This window comes from Geotrypetes seraphini, chromosome 14 (genome assembly GCF_902459505.1).
Source record: "Geotrypetes seraphini chromosome 14, aGeoSer1.1, whole genome shotgun sequence".
Classification (NCBI taxonomy): Eukaryota; Metazoa; Chordata; class Amphibia; order Gymnophiona; family Dermophiidae; genus Geotrypetes; species Geotrypetes seraphini.
The window spans coordinates 17,043,393-17,065,714 of record NC_047097.1 but is presented as its reverse complement, the minus strand read 5'-3'; the positions used below and the strand labels follow the sequence as shown (position 1 = coordinate 17,065,714).

General features: G+C 40.1%; 1 protein-coding gene across 8 annotated transcripts in view; it reads right to left on the bottom strand.

The window, feature by feature from the left end:
* The window catches only part of MYO5C (myosin VC), a 193,059-nt gene that overhangs the window by 137,333 nt on the left and 33,404 nt on the right, over positions 1-22,322 (bottom strand). For all 8 annotated transcript variants that reach the window (XM_033919677.1, XM_033919684.1, XM_033919675.1 and 5 more), the window contains exons 3-5: positions 14,948-15,119; positions 10,527-10,671; positions 8,369-8,525 (exon numbers count right to left, since the gene is read on the bottom strand). In XM_033919677.1, coding sequence (XP_033775568.1) covers positions 8,369-8,525; positions 10,527-10,671; positions 14,948-15,119 — 474 coding nt within the window. The remainder of the gene's footprint in view (positions 1-8,368; positions 8,526-10,526; positions 10,672-14,947; positions 15,120-22,322) is intronic.

Genomic DNA, 22,322 nt, shown 5'->3' with positions numbered 1-22,322 from the left:
CTATAATATGTTTCTCTTAACCATGCACATGGTGTCACCCCAGGTGTTGCCCTTAAAGTACGGGCAACATCCCAATGTCTCAAATTAAGCTGTAAATCTTTCTCCCATTTCTCCCGAATATTCAGGTAGTCCTTATCTGGTTGTAATTTTTGCAAAATAGCATGAATATTAGACACCGAAAGAGACATCCCCTCCTCCTGAGCAAACAAGTCTCGCAATCTAGCCCCTAAATGTAAACTCAACTGTGCTCTGTCAAGGGATCTCACATAGTGTTCCACTTGAAAACATGCAAACTGCGCACCCCATGTCTCCCCCACCTTAGCTAACAATTCTGCATGGGTCAATGGCTCCCCATCATCTCCCAGTATATGTTCCAAACTTGAAACTCCTCTTGTGCCCCATAATCTATACTCTCTAGAGTCTCTACCCGGAAGAAAAGCTGGATTACCTTGTAAAGGCAAGAGATCAGTAACCATCGGATTCCCTCCCAATAATTGAACATTATGCCATGCCGCCTGTAATGTATTAAATAATACACTTGAACGAATAAGAGATGGCAATGCCTTCTGCGCACTATGTAGTAACGCAAATATATCATAAGGAGCTAAAAACTCCTGTTCCATCTGAAGAAGAGTGTAAATGCTTGTCATATTTACCCAATCTCTTAAATGATGAAGCAAACACGCATAATTATAGATCCGCATATCCAGTAAACCCAACCCCCCTCTATTCCAATTACCCAGCAAATATGTCAATTTTAGTTTAGGTTTCTTAGCAACCCAACAGAAACGAGTAATTATTTTTTTTTTTTTTAAATCTGTAAATCTTTCTTCAGTAAACATAACGGCAAAGTTTGCAACATATACAACCATTTTGGAAAGATAAACAGCTTAACCAAACAGATGCGACCCATTAGAGAAAGGGGCAACGTCTGCCAGGTATCCAACAATAGCTCCGTCTTTTGTTCAAGCCTATCCACATTAAGGCGATATAATTGAGAAGCCCACATAGTCATTACTGTCCCCAAATACATAAACTGCCCTTGCGCTCAAGTCAATGGAAACTCTGACCCCCATAAGGCTTTTACCGCCACAGAGGACGCTAGCGCCTCTGATTTATCTAAATTTAAATGGAAACCTTCAGAGTCACCATATTCTTTAATCAATTCCAATAATGCCGTTAAATGTAATGTAATTTATTTCTTATATACCGCTACATCCGTTAGGTTCTAAGCGGTTTGAAGAAAATATACATTAAGATTATAAATGAGAAGTAAGAAGGTACTTAAAAAATTCCCTTATTGTCCCGAAGGCTCACAATCTAACTAAAGTACCTGGAAATTAATAAAGAAGAGAAAATAAAGATGGTTGAAAAAAGAAAAATTCTATGTGAATTTATAGGATGGAAATTAAACTGACAGTGAAGAACTGTATGAAAAATACATATGGAATTCAGTTAGAGAGGGTAGGTTACAATCTATTTAAGGTGTTAAGGTGGGTAATTTGGGGGAAGGTTATCTGAAGGTAGGTGAATCTTCTGGAGGTAAAAGAGGTTAAAGAAGTCAAAAGATCTGTGAGGTGTACTAAAATATCATCTGCAAAAACTGAAAGCTTAAAAGTTGTATTTCCGATGTCAATTCCTCATATAGACGGCATTGCATATATGTCCCGAACAAGGGGGTCTAGAGTAAGCACAAATAATAACGGAGATAAAGGACAACCCTGTCTCATTCCCCTATTAATAGAGAACTTATCAGTTTCAAAATCCTTTAACACCAATTTAGCTTGTGGAAGAGCATGCAATGCATGGACCGCCGATACAAAAAAACCATCAAAACCATATGTTTTTAATGTATCATATAGAAAATCCCATCTTACTTTGTCAAACGCCTTTTCAGCATCAAAGCTGATTAGCACCGAAGGTAAATTATATCTGCTCCAAAGACAGCAACAATTTTCTTACATTTTTAGTTATTTTCCTTCCCTTCACAAATTCCATTTGAGCATCATGAATGAGGGAGGGCAGAACAGCCGCCATCCTATTTGCCATAATCTTCGCTAACAGTTTAACTTCTGTATTCAATAAAGAAATTGGACGATATGATCCCGCTTTTTTGGGATCTTTATTTGGCTTAGGCAACACCAGAATTTGTGCCGTATTCATACTTTCTGACAAAGCCTCTGCTCCAACCATAATGTTAAACAACCCAGCAAGTGGCTCGATAATCTCTTCTCTTAAGTGTTTATAAAATTCAACGTGCATGCCATCCTCACCTGGCGCCTTTAGCAGAGGGCTATTCCCAATTGCCCAGTACACTTCCTCCAGAGTAATTGGTGCATTCAGACGCTTCCTATCACACTCAGAGATATAGGGCAATTTTATACCATCCAAATAGGAACCTGCCAATAATCCCCTAACGGGGGGGGGGAAGGGGGGAGGCATAAAGAGTCTTGAAATAGCGGAAAAAATATCTCCTATCTCCGGATCTGTTATTACCCGCTTCCCTTGCTCATTTATCAATATCCAAACCCTACTGGGGGTTTCACCCTAGGTGAAACCAATCGGGCCAATAGCTTTCCACCCTTATTCCCTTGTCTAAATAGTTGGCATTTATAATAAGCTATGGATTTATATGCCCACTGATGCAGAAGGGAATTAAGAGTTATTTGATATTTCATCAACTCCTGTCTATGCATTGAGTCGCTAGATTGCCCACATTTCTTGATGGCCTTTACAATATCCCTCTCCAAACGCAAAATCTCCCTATCCTGAGCTTTTTTAACATGACAACTATAACTTATTGTATCTCCCCTCAACACCGCCTTTGCCGCTTCCCAAAATAAAATAGGATCCCCTTCTGCGTGAGCATAGTATAAGGACCTATATCCGTCTGCACCAGATGTCGAAAAACCGGATGTGTTACCCAAATATAGTCTATATGGGATTGTGAACCATGTGCTCGAAATACATGGGTATAATCCTTCTCAAAACCATGTAGTACCCTCCAAGAATCTATTAATTCCAGATTTTCACTAAATTTTTGGAGCTCCTTCACTCCTATTTGACGCAAAGCACCCCCCGGACCCGTACAAACCAAATTAAAATCATGTACAGCATTAAAGTCTCCCCCAACAATCAGAGACCTGAGCAAAAGGTAATAATAAACGGGTTAATTTTGCAAAAAATGTCGGATCACTATCATTAGGAGCATATACACAGCAAAATACAAAATTCCGCTGCGTTATTACCCCTTGACAGAGCACATATCGTCCCTCTCCATCCTTACTCAAAATTTGTAGATTATCCACAAGACCCCTACGAAACAAAATCGCTACTCCTCTGTGTTTACTTTGTGCAGAAGCTGCCACACATTCTCCAACCCACCATTGCTTCAATTTTGTATGTTCAATATCATTCAAATGAGTCTCTTGGAGAAAAGATGGCTGCTGGTGTGAGCTAAAACACTGCACAACAATTTTTTGGTTAAGTCTTGATTCCTGAAAAGTTTTTGGTGATTATGACAGGTACCAACTTGGTATGCTCAAATATGGTTTTGGTTTTACTGCATCACGTAAGAACTATGAGAAATAGACATTTTTATGTTTACTGACAATAAAATATATAGTCAAGTTTACGTTTCGCACAAGCGACTAAATGAAACAGAATTAAAAGTGTTTTGCTCCCGAGTTTCTTTTATATTCAGTGTCTGGTGCATCACGTTGTAGCATCCAACAATAGTCGGCAAGCATTGACGGATTCCAATTGCCCTGGTATCGTTTCTCCATCGTAGCTATGTCTTGATGAAACCTTTCACCGTGCTCGTCACTCACAGCACCGAGATTTGCGGGGAAGAAGTCCAAGTGTGAATGGAGGAAATGAATCTTGAGTGACATATTGCACTTCATTCTCTTGTATGCTTTGAGAAGTTTGTCTACCAGCTGAATGTAGTTTGGGGCTCTGTAATTGCCCAGAAAATTGTCAACAACGTCTTTCAAGGCTTTCCAGCCAATTTTTTCCGGCCCAACTAATAGATCTTCAAATCGCTTGTCACTCATAACATGTCTGATCTGGGGGCCAACAAAAATACCCTCTTTGATCTTGGCATCAGTTATTCTTGGGAACATCTGTCTTAAATAACGAAAACCTTCCCCTTCCTTGTTCATTGCTTTCACAAAATTCTTCATGAGTCCCAGTTTAATGTGAAGAGGAGGCAAAAATATCTTTGTCGGGTCAACAAGCGATTCATGTGCTACATTTTTCTGTCCTGGAACTAACTTTTTACGGAGTGGCCAGTTCTTTCTAGAATAGTGCGACTCTCTGTCTCGGCTGTCCCATTCGCAGATGAAACAGCAGTACTTTGTATAGCCAAGCTGCAGTCCTAGTAACAGAGCAACGACTTTGAGGTCTCCACAGATATTCCAGTTATACCTGGTATACTGGGCATACTTTAGTAACATTTCCATATTCTCATATGTTTCTTTCATATGTGCTGCATAGCCAACAGGTACTGAAGGATAAACGTTGCCATTGTGCAACAGAACAGCTTTCAGGCTTAACATTGACGAATCAATGAAAAGACGCCACTCTTCCGGGTTGTGATCACAACCAAAGACCGAGAACAATCCTTCAATGTCACAACAGAAACAGAGACTGTCGACTTGTGCAAAAAATTTGGTTATATCATGATGCCGGTCTCGAAACACAGAAATTTTCGTACCTGGTGATAGCAAACACCATTCCTGCAGTCTCGAACCTAGCAGCTCAGCTTTTGCTTTTGACAGACCCAAATCTCTGACCAAATCGTTCAATTCGGACTGTGTTATCAGATGTGGATCGCCTGATGAGGATGGTTCAAAATCCGGGTCAATGTCACTGTTAGAACCCTGCACTGCAGTTTCTTCATCTGGTTCGTCTAAGGTCCAATCCTCTGGTGGTTTCGGAACTGGAAGACTGTCATCATGTGGCATGGGTCTCATTGCTGAAGGCAGATTAGGATATTCAATTGACTTCTTGTTTTTGGCAGAGAAACCAGACACATTAGTCAAACAGAAATAACAGTCCGTCACATGGTCTTTCTGTTCTCGCCATATCATCGGAACAGCAAATGGCATCGTCTTTCGAGTACCTCTGAGCCAGGCTCTCAGACTAACAGCACATGTCGCACAGCAAATGTGAGGCGCCCATTGCTTGTCTTGATCACCTATTTTGCAGCCAAAATACAGATGATAGGCTTTCTTTACAAGGGCAGTCATCGAACGTCTCTGAGGCGTAAGTGTATATTCCCCACAGATATAGCAGAATGTGTCGCGGCTGTTACGACACCGACGAGACATATTGCCCGACACCAAAACGTCTATAGCATCAAGCTTACTTACTGTTATATTGCTACAGCTACTATACTTTACTATACTGATACTATATACACACACGGACTATCTATATTAACCAAATGAGCAGGATCGGTGTATGGAAGCCACCATTATAGCATGGTGAGACAGCGCAAGCTCGTTCAGACCTGCCCAGACATGCCCAGGATGTCATCTTCCATAAAACAGCTTCCAACCTGGCTAGATTTTATGCATGGACATACCCAGGCGGCACAAACCGTTGTTGATAAGACACTTATGGGAGAAAAAATTGTTTGCATCCAAATATAAGAAAAAATCACGACAAAATTGAAGATTTCTCTGAAATGGTACGTGATGGGTAATTTTTGATGTAATATTCATGATCAGCACCCAAAATTCTATAAGAAACACCCAGCAGTGTTCAGGAAGCAAAAACTTTGTTGTGCAGTGAAATTAGTGAATGCATTAAAATGAGGGATCATCATGCACAACCTGATTCCTTATTTGTATACGATTTTTCTTACTCTAGTAGTACTGTATCGAAAAAGATAGGTTTTTGCAATTTATTTTTGCACAGCTTATATAAGGAGTAAATTATTACCTTTTGTGCACTGTTGTTGAAATACATATAGATTATTCGGGACTGGAGGTTTTTTAGCCAATGGAGGTAGTTACCCCTTCTAGTATGTCTGCTCAGTTTTATACTTGCAGCATACGGGGATCTGAGGCTCTTTTCCTCCATTAATGAAAGATTAAAATAATTTTGAGATAATCAACAGTGGGAAGAAGATTTTTCACAGTTCTAATCTACACGAGTTGAATCTACACGAGAGGGGTATTAGTTGTGAATATAATTTGTTCTCTCTTATTCCTGTATATATTGGATAAATAGTAGGGTTCCCCAGGGGTCTATGCTAGGACCACTGCTTTTTAACATATTTATCAACGATCTAGAAATGGGAATAACTAGTCTGACAATTAAATTTGCTGATGACACAAAGTTGTTAAAAGTTGTTCAATTGTAAGATGATTGTGAAAAATTTCAAAAGGAGCTTATGAGACTGGGCATCAAAATGACAGATGACATTTAATGTAAGCAAGTGCAAAGTGATGCATGTGGGAAAGAGGAACCAGAACTATAGCTACATGATTCAGGGTTCCATGTCGGGAATCACTGCCCAGGAAAAAATCTAGGTGTCATCGTTGAGGATATGTTGAAACCCTCAGCTTAGTGTGTGACGGTGGCTAAGAAAGCAAATAGGATGTTAGGAAATTAGGAAAGGAATGGAAAACAAAGATGAAAATGTTATAATGCCTTTGTATCATACAGCCACTCCTTGAATACCGTGTACAATTCTAGTCATCTCTCAAAAAAGATATAGCGGAATTAGGAAAGGTACAGAGAATGGTGACAAAAATGATAAAAGGGATGGGACGACTTCCCTAGGAGGAAAGGCTAAAGTGGCTAGGGTTCTTCAGCTTGGAAAAGAGACAGCTCAGGGGAGATATGATAGAGATCTATAAAATACTGTGTGGAGTGGAAAGGGTAGATGTGAATCGCTTGTTTACTGTTTCCAAGAATATTAGGACTAGGGGACATATGATGAAGCTACTAAGTAGTAGATATTCTTATGTTCTTAACACTGGACTAGACTAAGTGGGGGTGCTGACAGTTAAGGCTGGGAGAATTGAGCCCTGGTTTGTAGGGTAGCTTGTAAGCAAGGTTTTTCTTTATACCATGGGATTTATCAACCTGTGGTACTGAGATACTGCAGGTTTGCTGAATCCCCTGGTAATTTGAGGCATGGTAAAGGCTCACCTTTTACTATACCTTGATAAACTTCCCTCCTTAATACAGACGCCCCATAAAAAGATCCAGTTTTTCCTTTGGGCAAATCCAGAAACACCGAAAAATGCTACTTAGCAGCAAGCATGCTTTAGCTGGGACCAACTAAAGGGTTTGCTCCTGCCTATGAGTATCAGATTCTAAAACAGACTTGTCCCAACAAATGCATTTTTCTAGTCCTTGGAAGTTTGGCAATTCTTAGATTCCTGCTTCTCTACCACAGCTCAGCTCTCTGTAAGCATGAGCCATGCAGTACTAGAAGTTCAGATGGATATTGTTACTTCATTATTAGGTAACTTCCAATCTGTAAACCGTATATACTGATAATCTCCACTATATTCTGTTATCACTTGATTCCCTTGATTTGTAATTCTCAAAATTGAATCCTCTACCACACCATTTAATGTACACGAATCACTGTTAAGTAATTTATCTAGATAATCTTTATTACGCAATTCTTTTGGTAATTCCTATAATTTGTATTCCGCCTTGAACAATATATAATGTATAATGTATTCGAAATTAATTTTCCTATGAACTGTTTCCCTACCTTCTTCTACTCTATGTTTATAACCTAACTAATTTATTTTTCTCAAGTACTTTAGCAAGAATGTGAGCCTTTGGGACAGTCAGGGAACTTTAAGTACTTTCTCTTCATCTTAATTAATCTTACTTATTGCATTTCTTCTGTTTCTACTGTAAACCGCTTAGAACCTCACGGTACAGCGGTATATAAGAAATAAAATTATTATTATTATTATTATTATTGTGGTTTCAAGTCTCATGAGACCAACCTGAACTTCCAGCACTGCACGGCTCAAGCTTGCAGAGAGCCGAATCATGGCGGGGAAGCAAGAATCCTGCTGTTTCTTCTGCAGTTGAAGCCAGGGGAGGGAAAAGAAACTAGTTGAAGACTGGTGGGGGGAGGAAATTACATGAGTGAGACAGACTGGGTGAAGGCTGGGGATGGGATGATGCATCGTTGTATTTTGTCAATATTTGATAAAACATGAGGCAAAATATTTGGTCCTCCAAATATTACAAAATATAAAATGTGACTCCCAAAGAAAAAAGGTTGGACAAGCCTGTTCTCAAACCTTTAACCTATCTGAAGTTTATTATACCTCAAGAAACAAGAACTTTCTCATGCTGCGAGCTGTTTTACAGAACTTACCTCTGTAATTGGATTGGATGCTAGTACTTTATCTTCCACATGGGCTCTGCTGCTCGATTTACTGACTGTGGCAAAGTAACGCATAGCATACCTAGCAGACACCGTCTTCCCCGCTCCCGACTCTCCACTGACTATAATGGACTGATTTCTGTTGTTCCTGTTAAAGTGTGCAGAATATTTTTTTCAAATAATCTTAAATATCTTGAGATTTTGGTGCAATGCAATTAATATTTTTTTACTACAAGAACAAAGCAGATTATACAACAAAACCTTTTTGAAAAACATGCAACTCGCTGTCTTCAATAGAAAATATAATCATGTACAGTGGTGCCTCGCATAACGGACGCCTCGCACAGCGAACGCTGCGCATAACAAACTTTTTGTCTTGCTCCCTATAACGAACTTCGTTTCACACAACGAAGTCGCCCGAGGGGCCCGGGGGGGGGGGGGGGGGGGCGGAACTACTCTCGCCGCTTCCTAATGTGAGCCGGGAACAGCAGCACCCTCCTGTCTGAATGCAGTGTTCCATCATCTCCCTCCACCTTACCTTAGATGCCGAGTTTTCCGGCTTTCTTTTTCGGCCAGCCACACACTTTCAAAGAGCAGCACATGCGCGCATGCTCTGTTGTTCAATCTTCTCCTCTGACGCAACCGGAAACCGGAAGTTGCAGGAGAGGAGAACATTGATCAACTCCAGCAGCTGCGCGTGCACAGCTTTTTGAAAGCGTGCGGCTGGGTGAAAAAGAAAGCTGGCAAACTCTGCATATAAGGTGAGGTGGAGGGAGGGAAATGTAGGGCTGCAGAACGAATTATTTTGTTTTACATGTATTCTTATGGGAAAACAGGGCTGCAGAACGAATTATTTTGTTTTACATGTATTCTTATGGGAAAACGCGTTTCACACAACGAACGTTTCACATAACAAACTTGCTCCTGGAACGGATTAAGTTCGTTGTGTGAGGCACCACTGTATACAGTATATACTAAGAGCTCAAAAAAACGAATTCTTTTATGTTGAGAGATCATGGAATTACTTAATTCATGCAAGTTCCTGAATACTCTCCTATGGTACTGTACTAATATTTATGTTCTGCAATATTTCCTCCCAAGCACAAAAGAGATAATTACATTTTAGAAGTATTTTAGATTCTCTAAGACAATAACTGAGCCATTCCATCCTATATAGTTGGGCTATTCCTGTACTACCATCTTAGGCTTTTGGGCCTAGTGATGCCAAGAATCATTTTCACTATTGCCAGCACACCTTGGAATTTTATATTGTTGCTTGTCTGTCAGCCAGGTCAGCTAAGAGGGGCCCCCTCATTTCAAGAGGAATTTGAGATAAGAAAATCTCTAGCTCAGAACTGTAACAACCAGTGCTCGGCACCCTTATCTCTCTAGGGCAATTTATGGTGACATCAGACATTGGCCAGAGAATGCTTGAGTTTGGTATGTGACCAGTGAATGCCCTGTTAGCAGACACCAGTTGGCCAGAGACATCGGTGGCAGGAAGAAGAGAGGATGAACAAAGGGCTTGGTCAGTAGGAGGAGAGAGTTGGTGAGGAGCTGGAAGTAACTTCAAAATTGTGCTGGAGAAAAGATTGGAGTGAAGAGACTAAGACAGTCTGGAGAAGAGTCTGTGTTAGACTGATGTGCTTTCCTGGGCTATCCTGAAACCAGGTTCCATGGAACAGTCTCCTTGTACTGTGTTGTGCTAGAGAGAGAAAGAGTGAGACTGTCCCCAGCCATAGAGTGGAATTTTGCTCCTGGTAATCAAAGGACTGACAGCTGAGGGTGCTGACTTCTATCATTCCAAGAACTGTGTGTGAGTAACCTTGACCCAAGTCACAAAATACTTGCTACTTTCTTTCATATTCTGGTAGCTAAATTATTGAATGCCCCTTATATGCAGTATCTATTTTACATCCTCTTCAAAGGTTGTGCAAAGTCCATGGATACAGAAGTACCCAAAGCACTGACCAGTACCTCAGTTTTAATTTGACTACAATTTTTCAGTGTGCATTATGACTATTCTCATTTCCTTTCTGCATCAATCAAATTTTACTGCATTGTGATTTCAAGGGAAAATGGCAGAACTGATTAGCACTGCCCTGGATTTAGAGCAAAGTGACCATGCAAAGAGCTAGCATTCAAATACCTGGCCATCTGCTTATAAGCTTCTTCTGCCACAGCAAAGATATGTGGATCCATATCTCCCATATTTTGTCCACTGTATGCATGGATAATTGCATCGCCATATATTGGTAACTCTTTGTAGGGATTAATGGCAACCAAAATAATTCCTACATCAAGGGAAAGGACATGCTTATTTCAACAGCATAGTTAAAATTTTTTTTAAAAAGAGTATGCTCTGTAAAGGTTTAATGGAATCATTATATAGTGCATTGATTTGTAACACAATTGATTAAAGAAATGGAATAACTGAAATGCAAGCAGTTTTGTTCACATTCATGTCACTGATGTAGATATAAAAGGTGAGATTGCTTTCAATATGCAGGTAACTTTGCACCCTCAAGGCTGCAAGCAACTTTTCAAAGGGAAACTGCAGTCAGAATTTGCCTATAAATATGCGGGGCCAGCCAGTGTCGTGGATACTCTGGTATCTGGGGACTTTGTACCTGCTTTAAGAGCAGGTACAAAACAGGAATGAAGATTCCCAAATGAAAATCCCACGTATTTTCCGTCTACTCTTCCTCTTTTCCAGCCCCTTTGCAGTGTAGGCAGAATTAAGAGTGCAGCAAAACCACAGAAAGGATGACAATTTCAACCAACAATTTCTCCTAAGTCAGTGGCTCCCAACCCTGTCCTGGAGGACCACCAGCCAGTCAGGTTTTCAGGATAGCCCTAATGAATATGCATGAAAGAGATTTGCATGTAATGAAAATGATAGGAATGAAGACCTGCCCCATGCATATTCATTAGGGCTATCCTGAAAACCTGACTGGCTAGTGGTCCTCCAGGACAGAGTTGGGGACCACTGTCCTAAGTAACTACTTAGTTAATTAGGTAGAATCATTTGAACTCATCTTCACAAAGGCAGAGTAAAATTGAAATCATACTTTAATATCCAGGGTCAATACTCAATGATCCTGGGGGATATTCTAAGTAGACCATGCAGACAAAGGTACCAGCTTCCACAAACAAGTTTAAACTTAGCTAACTTCCACAGCTCTAATGTAGTCATACTTCAATATCAATATCCATTTCTCTCATTACATGTTCATCTTCAAATATACTTTATATCATTTAAAACAAAAAGAAATGTAAAGAAGATAGGTCAGATGCTAAAGATACAAGCACCACATTAAATACCACACAGCTAACCAGCGTGTCACTTATGTGCAAAAAACACTTTGCAAGACGAGAGCACTGTTTCAATGACTTGATGGTAAGAATTCTAAAAAAATTAAAAATAATCCAGGAATATAACCTTTGAAGTTAAAATGATGAAATACTTTTGACACGTACCAGACAGGATTTAAAGGTCTGGGCTTCCAATCACATTATAAGCCACAAAATTATACTGCTCTGTCACCCTCTACTCACCCATCAGTCTCTCTCTGTTTCTCACCTTCCCCTTACCTTTCCCATGAGACTGCCATTGGGATGCTTTTATGGATGAGTGGTCTAGTGGTTAGGGCTGCATCTTCAGCACCCCAAGGTTGCAGGGTCAAGCCCAGCACTGCTCCTTGTGACCCTGGGCAAGTCACTTAACACTCCTTGTCCCAGATATGTTAGTCAGATTGTGAGCCCACCGGGACAGATAGGAAGAAATACTTGAGTATCTGAATTTATAATGCTTAGGCTATAAGCAGTGTATAAATGCTAAAAATAAATAAATATGGGGTCCTTTTACTAAGGTGCACTAACCAATTTAGCATGTGCTAAATGCTAAGGTGATCATTATATTCTATGTATCAAGTTTCAAGTTTATTAAAATTTTGATATAAACGCAATATCAAATATTTTCAATGCGTATAACAATAAAAGATTTTTTTTGGGGGGGGACAAAATAAAACAATTTATACAGGTAAACATACAATCGATGTACACAATTAATTAGTGATACATAGGGAAAGAGGAGTGAACTACAATTGTTAAAGAAAGTAGAAGAACATTTAAGGAAAAACAACATCAGGAGGGTAATTGAAAATGTTTTACAAATAAAGCTAGGTCTAAAAGTGAAAGGGAGAAGTTGTGATCTATATATAGATCTGGTTAGGTTTAAGTATTTGAGCCTGAGATTGTTGATAAAAGAGTTATCCTGTTTATGACTCGAATGCATCTTTGTAAAGAAGTTTCACCACGCAGATAAACTGGTAACTTGTTCCATAGCTGGGGTGCTATGATTGAAAAAATTGTAGCTCTTCTGGTGCCTATTATTTTCACCAATCAACTAGCACGGAGCTAATTATAACATTTAAATAGCGTTATATATATACACAACATATATCCACTCAATACCCGCTATTATTATAACTCAATTTAATTTTCAAACGTTTATTATTTTGTTACATGCTTATATAATAAATTAATTCACAATACCATACACAATATCAATCATTCTACATTTATACATGAAACCCTTTCAATCACCCCAAAGTTCATTCATTCATTATTTAAATCCTCCTGTAGATCTCTGTGCAAAACTTTGCCTTTTTGTTCAACCACAATCTTCCAGTCTCAGGTTTATGGATACTTTTCCAAATTCAATGTTTTATCCATGTTCCTCTTCAAAAGCAAACACAATCAATTCAGCTTTCAGCCCAACCTAGTTCTATGTTTCGCAATCAATGCATCTTCAGGAGCTGAAGTTGGGAGGGGTGATCTTTGTGTGATTGAAAGGAATGGGAGGGTTTCATTTATAAATGCAGGATGATTGCTATTGTGTTTGGTATTGTGAATTAATTTATTATATATGCATATAACAAAATAATATGTAAGCTGAGGCACAAATATAATGTAATAGAATGAAGAAAATTCCAAATAAGGTAAGTAAACTGCAAGATGTTATCCCACAGTTTTGCCGTACTTCATTCAACAATATGTTATTTTTTTATTTATTTTTTTACATTTTCACTGGTCCTCAGCGGGCCACCACGCACTCAAACTGTCTCATTGTGCTGGGCTTTATGCTCCCACTCGTCATCGGATCCAGTATGTATTATTTTGAACCTTTTTAAGAAATAATTTAATATACTCAACTAAATATATGCTAAAAGTACTTAGCTTTTGCAAGACGCTATTCAGGGGGGGGGTAAATTCACCATTCACCAACATGCTTCGCCCGTGTGATTCAGAGGACTTTATCAAGGTTCCCACTCCCTCTTAAGCTTATTCAACCAATATATCCCTTGTTCTCAAATTTAAATTCTGGTGGGAAAGAGGCTGGAAAAAAATTGGGACAGGTTCAATTCTGGTGGGGGAGGATTTTATGAGGTCATATTCTAAAACTTTGAAAGGGAGGAAGAAGGCATTTGTCCTCGGACAACTGCAACAATCATGACACCAGCTACAGAAGCCTAAGAGAACATTGAGAAATATGTTCTTTTGGATAACTGTAGTTATGATGTTTGATGGTGTTGTATCTTTTGTTCTGTAAGCTACAGATAAAAAAACAGTTAAAAAAAAGATTTATGCAGATACATTTACGTTAGAAATAAGATATTCCTTACTGGGTCAAACCAAACTATGAACATGTCCAGTATCCAGTAGCCAATCCACATTAGAATACCAAAGAATACCTTCCTTATTGTTCATTTCCTTTAACATAGTAAATGATGGCAGATAAAAGACCCAAATGGTCTAAAATTGAAAGGGGATAGATTCCATACAAACGTAAGGAAGTTCTTCTTCACCAGAGTAGTAGAAATCTGGAATGCTCTTCCGGAGACTGTTATAGGGGGGAAAACCCTCCAGGGATTCAAGACAAAGTTAGACAAGTTCCTGCTGAACCAGAACGTATGCAGGTAGGGCTAGTCTCAGTTAGGGCGCTGGTCTTTGACCAGAGGGCCGCCACGTGAGCGGACTGCTGGGCACGATGGACCACTGGTCTGACCCAGCAGCGGCAATTCTTATGTTCTTATCCAGTCTGCCCAAATATACACTCTCTATAATTTAATGATTTAATTTGAATTGTTCTTTTTCTTAAGATATTTCTGGGCCAGAAACATAGAGCTCTGTCCGGCACTGTGCATAGGCCCCATCCACTGAAGTCTCCGTCAAAGCCCACTCCAGCTCATCCAAACCATTCCAGCCCATGGTCAAATACAAGACACAGACCGTGTAAGTCTGCCCACTACTGGCCTTAGTTCTTCAATATATACCATTATTTTCTGATTTGAAATCCTCTGTGCTCATCCCATGCTTTTTTAAACTCTGTCACTGTTTTCCTCTTCACCACCTCCTTTGGGAACGCATTCCAGGCATCAACCATCCTCTCCATAAAGAATAATTTTCTAACATTAACAATAATAAAAATTATTGAACTAAAAAAAAAAAAAAAGATAGAGAATTAGTCTTATAAACAATTGTAATAAGTTTTCACTCTACACTTACCACTATAGGTGTAGATAAGTTTGGACTCCACAAAGCGGACTTTCAGGTTGTGCAGTACAGCAGGCTCATGGAGGTAGCTGAGTGCTGTCAGGTCATTTTCACCTACAAGGATGTCAGGGTTCCTTAATGGAGGAAGAATTTGGTTTGCTGGATCCACCAAATATGCCATTTCCTAGAAGAACATTGCATTTTCATTATGCTGTGAAATCAGGGAAGAAAAACCTCAGTGAAAGATAAAGAAAAATATTTGTGTTAAACCTTCTGAACCTGCATGGAGGAAAAAGAGAAATATGAAAAAAGGCAAATTTTAAAGCCCATGTCTATAGGTAACTGTGGAAGAGAGCTTTTCTAAACTTGCTTACCCTATACGTAGGTAAAAGAAAGATTAGGTTTCTTACCTCTGCTAATCTTCCTTCTTGTAAATCTCCTCTGGAGGCTGAACTCATGGGATCTTGCTTCCTCTTTAGCCTCAGCTGCAGAGCTAATAAAACTTGTTCCCTCCCCTCTAGGCCAGTGTTCTTCAATTGCCGGTCCACAGAAAATTCCTGTAGGTCCGCGCAGGGACGGCAAGATCGACTCGCTGAAATTTCCTGCCGTTCTGTGCAGGGCCAGCAAGATCATGGGGGCCCAATTCAGTACTTGCCTGCAGCAGCGCAATTCACTTTGGCAGCCTTGGGGCTTTTGCTGAGTTGTAGTCCACCTCTGATAATGCAACTTCCGCTTTCCTCAGAGGCGGCGCAACCCATCAAAAGGACCGAAGTCTGCCTTAGTCAATTGCTGCACTGCTTCAGTAAAGTACCGAGAGCTGCCGGGAGGGGAGCGGAGGGAAGGGGAGGAAGCCACTGTTGGAGGCTGAGCAGATGCTAGACAAGGGAAAATAAAAGGAGAGCTGCTACTTGACCTGGAGGGAGAGAGGAAGAAGGAGAGATGCTGCTGGGAGGTGAGAAGGGAAGAGAAGAGAGTTACTACTGGACAGGGGAGGAGGAAAAAAGGAACCAAATAGCTGGCAAGAAGATTAGAGAAGGGGAAGGGGTCAGGGTGGAATGGAGAGATCATATGAGGGAAAGTGGAGAGACGGAGGAATGAGAAAGTAGAGATTGATGCTGGGAAGGGAGTCAGCAGAGAAACAAAGATGTTAGATCTGGTGTAGGAGCGATAAAAATGAAGAGAGCAGAATGAATCATGTAAAAAAGAAAGAGGGGCGCAGGCTGGATGGAAAGGGGAGCGGCACAGAAAGAAGGCAGTTACCATATGAAAGGGGGAGAGGGCAGACAGTGGATGAGGAGTAGATGCTGGATTGAAGAAATAAAGAGGGCAGACAATGGAAGGAAGAGAGTGAAAAGAAGATGAAAGAAGAAACCAGAGACAACAAAAGGTAGAAAAAAATAATTTTATTTCTATTTTGTGATTAGAATATATCAGATTTGAAATATATATCCTGCTAGAGCTGGTGTTAGACATAACTGGGAACTGCAAAGCCCAGGCAGTGCTTCTTTAGCTTCCAGCTGGCTTAGGGCTTTCTCTGACCAGGGGCAGCTGCCCTAGTTGCACTCTCCTAAAACTATTCCTGCGGTAATCAATTGTACTTTCTCGGCTAGATTATTGTAATACTGTTTATCTTAGTATTACAGGAATCTGTCTTCAAAGACTGCAGTTGATTCAGAATACCGCTGCGAAGTTGATTTATGTAAAAAGCAAATTCGACCATGTGACTCCCTTGCTCTCGAGCCTTCACTGGCTCCCAGAATTCAGTTTAAATGTATATGTATTATTTTTAAAATTTTACATGGTTGAGGAGTAGTGGCTCATGGCCAGTAGGGGGTGATGTTTATGGGACGGTAATGGAATGGATATCAGAACATGATAGTGCAGTATTTTTGTGGAGTTTTTCTACAAAACTGCCTGTTTTTCGTATGATTCTGGGTACTTCTAGTTAGATACAAGCATATGTGTTAGTTAAGGCCACGCCCAATAGAAGCGTACGACAAACTGGTGAATAAAAATCTGAATATAAATGAAGCTAAAGCCAGAAAAACACACTACACATTAATATAAGGGAAAGTATAATAATATTTTTTATGTACTTTGCTGTTGGACCAGATCATGAAGGAAACCAGAGGTTACATGGAATCCATTTTGGTTCTCTGTCTTTTCTATATCTTCTCAGTCTTTGGAATCCATTTTGTTTTCCAAGTCTTTGTTCTCAGCATCGTGGTGTTAAGTAATACCAGATGTGTTTTAGACTGGCTAGGAAGATAACGTGTCCTAAACTAAGATATAAAATGCATTAAGTATGAATGGCCGAGTTATGAATGAAAATTATGAATGAATGGGGGCCCCTGGAGTGAATGTGTGGCTGTGTATTGAACAAAAGAATGGGTTTTGAAAAATATATTATATATATTTGCAACCTAAAGAAATCCTAAAACATCTGGAAATGAGTAGCAGTCTCTAGTGTAGAGAGGGGGAGACCAGCCCCTCCTTTTCCAGGCTAAGGCTTCTGTGTGCAGATCCATAACCTGTCAGTTTAGGGAGAGCTTCTCTTTTCCTCTAAAGGCTGAGAACATTTCAGCATCTTTTTAACAAATAATGTTCTTAATATACTTTTGTGAAAATTATGATTTATATTCAGAAATGAATATAAGTAAACAAATGTAATGTTCTAATACTTTGTCTAACTTTTAAGACCACCCATGTTAATTTTTATTGGTTGTCAAACTGATGATGTCACAATGAGCCAAAAGTATATAATAGAGGATCTGGAAATCCTAAGCTGAGCTCGTTATCAGAAGGCCAGCATTTAGTAACTATTACGATCTCCCATTAGCGCAACTGTTCATGCAAGCAATTATGCTTTATTCTTTTGAATCTCATAATGGAAAAATAGAAACAATAACTCAATAAATCTTAATTATAATTTTTAAACCCTTGCGCTGGTGTCATTTTGCATGTTTTTTATTATTTTTCAAACCTTGAGCTTTCAAGAAGGCGTCAATGTCCCTTGCTCAATGGTATATTTATACGTCTTGTTCCTCTTCTATGGAACGTTTATAGATTTTCATATGTGAGAGGTATGCAACAATTTGAACTTTCCCCACTTCCAAGAAAGGAATTAATAATTTCAGCCTTTCTTTGGCTTTCAATTTCTCCCAATTATGGAATGATCTTCCTTTGATTCTGAGGTGTCTTAATTCCTTCCAATCTTTACGGAAATCCTTGAAACTTATCTATTTGCTAAACAGTTTGAAAATTAATTTCCATGTATTTTTTAGTAATTTTATTGTTAACAGTGTCGAGCTTCCCATGGTTGAATGACCCGGTATTATAAGGTTAAGTTTTAGTTTAGTTTAGCATGATATTTCTGTGTAGCATTCTGTAATAATTTGGCTTATTCAGTTTTCTTGATAGTAGAGGGGATATATGTGAAGGGGAGGGGAGACAGGGGTTTTGTTGATCCTTGCTCTGTATTATTTGTATTTATAAAATGACAATTGTACAGAATGGGATCAGATGGTTTGCAGGGACTGAGCTCACGGAGATGGGGTGGAAATTGTTTTTTTAATTTCAGTTTTAGTAGTTTGTCGGTCCACAAAATAATTATTTTATTTCCGCCAGTCCGTAGGTATAAAAAGGTTGAAGAACACTGCTCTAGGCTATTTGCCTGGTAGCTTCCTGTCATGCTCAGTTTGTCGAAAAGCCAGTGATATCTAGTACAAACAGGAAACAGAAAAAGAGAAGAGGGAACCACAGCCAAAATGTGTGTATATATATACACCTGTGTGTGTGTGTGTGTGTATGTATACACACACACACACATATATATATATATATATATATACACACACATATATATATATATATATATATAAATATACACACACAGGTGTATGTATATGTAAAATATATATATATATATCTATATATATATATATCTATATATATATATATATATAAGTTAGCCATTTTGGCTGTGGTTCCTTGTGCTTGAAGTACTAGTACAGTGTTTTTCAACCTTTTTACACCTATGGACCGGCAGAAATAAAAGAATTATTCTGTGGACTGGCATCAATCCGTGGACTGGCGGTTGAAGAACACTGGGCTAAGTCGTGGGCCAGACCCCGCCCATCTCTACCCAATCTCCACCCCAGACCCCGCCCCCATAATAGTACTAATTGTACCTTGCACATCCCGTGCCTCATCTGGAAGCCTTCCCTCTGGTGTTGCAATGTCAGAGAGAAGGCTTCCGTTTCAGTAGCAGGATGCCCGCAGGAGCCACTGCCCGTGGCTTTGTGCACTGAATCAGTTAAGAAGAGGGAGCTGGCTCGAAGACGTGGACCGGCGTTTGAAGAACACTGTTTTGGGCCTGATGCACGTGCTGGCCCTGTGGACCGGCAGGAAATTTCTGTGGACTGGCACTGGTCCATGGACCTGTGGTTGAAGAACACTGTACTAGTATATATATATATATATATATATACTAGTCTTTAAGCCCATTACATTAACGGGTGCTAGGATATATGTCTGTCTGTCTTTCTGTCTCTCTCCCTGCCCCTGTCTCTTTCTTCCTTTCTTTCTATTTTTAGTTTGTGATTATTCCATATTGGGCAAGGGTGTATCTGTGTTCTGTGTGTATGAAAAGGACATGATTTTCTGTTAGCATCAACTGTACAGGATCAATTGACTGCAGGATCTGGCTTGTTTAGTTTTACAATGCGTGTGTTGGTGTTCAAGTGCTCACTGCAGTGTTTAAGATGCTGCCTTTTCCTAGGTGCACCCTTGTTGTGTGACTCATGGATTATTACTAAAAATAACTTTTTTATATAGAGGAGGGGGTTGTTAAAAAATGATCAGCATTTGCTTTCATATATACTGTGTCCAATACTGGTCGCCCTACCTTAAGAAGGATATGGCGATACTCGAGAGGGTCCAGAGAAGAGCGACAAGGATGATTAAGGGCATGGAAAACCTTTCATATGCTGAAAAGCTGGGGACTCTTTACCCTGAGAAGCGGAGATTTAGAGGGGACATAATAGAGACTTATAAAATCATGAAAGGCATAGAGAAGGTGGAGAAGGACAGATTCTTCAGACTAACAGGGCCAACAAAAACAAGAGGGCATTCAGAAAAATTGAAGGGAGACAGATTCAAAACGAATGCTAGGAAGTTCTTCTTCACTCAGAGGGTGGTGGACACCTGGAATGTACTCCCAGTGGAGGTGATAGGGCAGAGTACAATATTGGGCTTCAAAAAGGGATTGGATGACTTCCTGAATGAGAAGGGGATTGAAGGGTACAGATAGAGGGTACAGATAGAGGGTAACTATACAGGTACTAATGAATAGGGAATAAAGAATTTAGGTAAGGACTTACAGGTCACAAACCTGGGGGGCCGCCATGGGAGCGGACTGCTGGGCACGATGGACCCCTGGTCTGACCTGGCAGAGGCAATGCTTATGTTCTTAACTAGAACATTAAGATCCAGCAACCAAAATCTTCTGGTGGTCCCTTCCCTGCGGCATTTATTCTATGACACCACCAAAAAGAAAATCTTTTCGGATACTGCACCAACAATATGGAATTCCCTGCCTTCTCACCGATACAACGGCAGGATAACTTCTTTCGTTCTGGTTGTAATACCCTTCTTGATTATACCTAGCATTCTATTCGCTCTCTTAGCGGCTGCTGCGCACTGTGCCGTCGGCTTCATTGTCTTGTCCACCATTACCCCAAGTCCCTTTCTTGGGTACTCTCATTCAATAATATCCCTCCCATCGTGTAGCTGTACCTCGAGTTTCTGCTTCCCACATGTAATACTTTACATTTCTGAACGTTGAACTTCATCTGCCATCTCGTCGCCCATTCTCCTACTTTTTTCAAGTCCCTTTGCAATTCTTCGCAGTCCTCTTTAGTCCGAGCTCCACTAAATAGTTTGGTGTCATCTGCAAATTTTATTATCTCACACTTCGTCCCTGATTCTAGATCATTTATGAATATATTAAATAGCAGCGGCCTGAGCACCGAGCCCTGCTGGACACCACTCATGACTCTCCTCCAGTCCGAGTAGTGGCCCTTCACTCCTACCCTCTGTTTCCTACCCTCAAACCAGTTTCTGATCCATCTATGTACGTCTCCTTCCACCCCATGGTTCTTCAGTTTCCGGAGTAGACGTTCATGGGGCACCTTGTCAAAGGCTTTTTGGAAATCTAGATATATGATGTCTATAGGGTCTCCTTTGTCCATCCGTTTGTTAATTCCTTCGAAGAAGTGTAATAAGTTCGTTAGGCATGATCTCCCCTTGCAGAAACCATGTTGGCTGGTTATCAGAAGTTCGTTTCTTTCAAAATGTTCATCGATGTTTTCTTTTATCAGTGCTTCCGCCATTTTCCCCAGAACTGAGGTCAGGCTCACCGGTCTGTAGTTTCCTGGGTCACCTCTTGATCCTTTTTTAAAGATGGGTGTAACGTTGGCTATTTTCCAATCCTACGGGATCATGCCTGTTTTCAAGGATAAGTTGCAAATTTGCTGCAGTAGTTCTGCTATCTCCTCCTTTAATTCCTTCAGAACCCTTGGATGTATTCCGTCCGGACCCGTGGATTTGTCAGTTTTTAGTTTTTCTATCTGCCTGCGCACTTCTTCAAGGCTCACTTCCATGGATGTTAATTTTTCTGCTTGACTTCCATTGAAGAATTGCTCAGGTTCCGGTATGTTGGATGTGTCTTTGTTTGTAAATACAGACGAAAAGAACATGTTAAGCCTTTCTGCCACTTCTTTCTCCTCCTTCACCACTCCCTTCCTGTCTCCGTTGTCCAGCGGTCCCACCTCTTCCCTAGCCAGCTGCTTCCCTTTAACATATCTAAAGAACGGTTTGAAATTTTGTGCTTTCCTGGCTAGCCTCTCTTCATACTCTCTTTTGGCTTTTCGAACCACACGGTGACATTCTTTTTGATACTTCTTGTGCTCTTTCCTGTTCCCCTCAGTTTTGTCCCTTTTCCATTTCCTGAATGAGTTTTTCTTATTGCCTATCGTTTCCTTCACTAATTTGGTTATCCACGCCGGGTCTTTTGTTCGACTCTTTTTGCACCCCTTTCTGAATCTGGGGATATATAGATTTTGCGCCTCGCTCACCGTGTCCTTGAAAAAAGACTAGGCATGATTTACCGTTTGCCATTTTTTGGAAGTGTTTCTAAGTTTCTTCCTTACCATTTCCCTCATTGCTTCGTAGTTTCCTTTCCTGAAGTTGAAAGTTGTCGCTATGGTTCTTTTTCCTTTCGGTACTCCTACCTCAACCTTGAACTTGATCATATTATGATCGCTGTTTCCCAACGGTCCCACTACTTTCACTTCCTTTGCAGGTCCCCTTAACCCATTTAGGATTA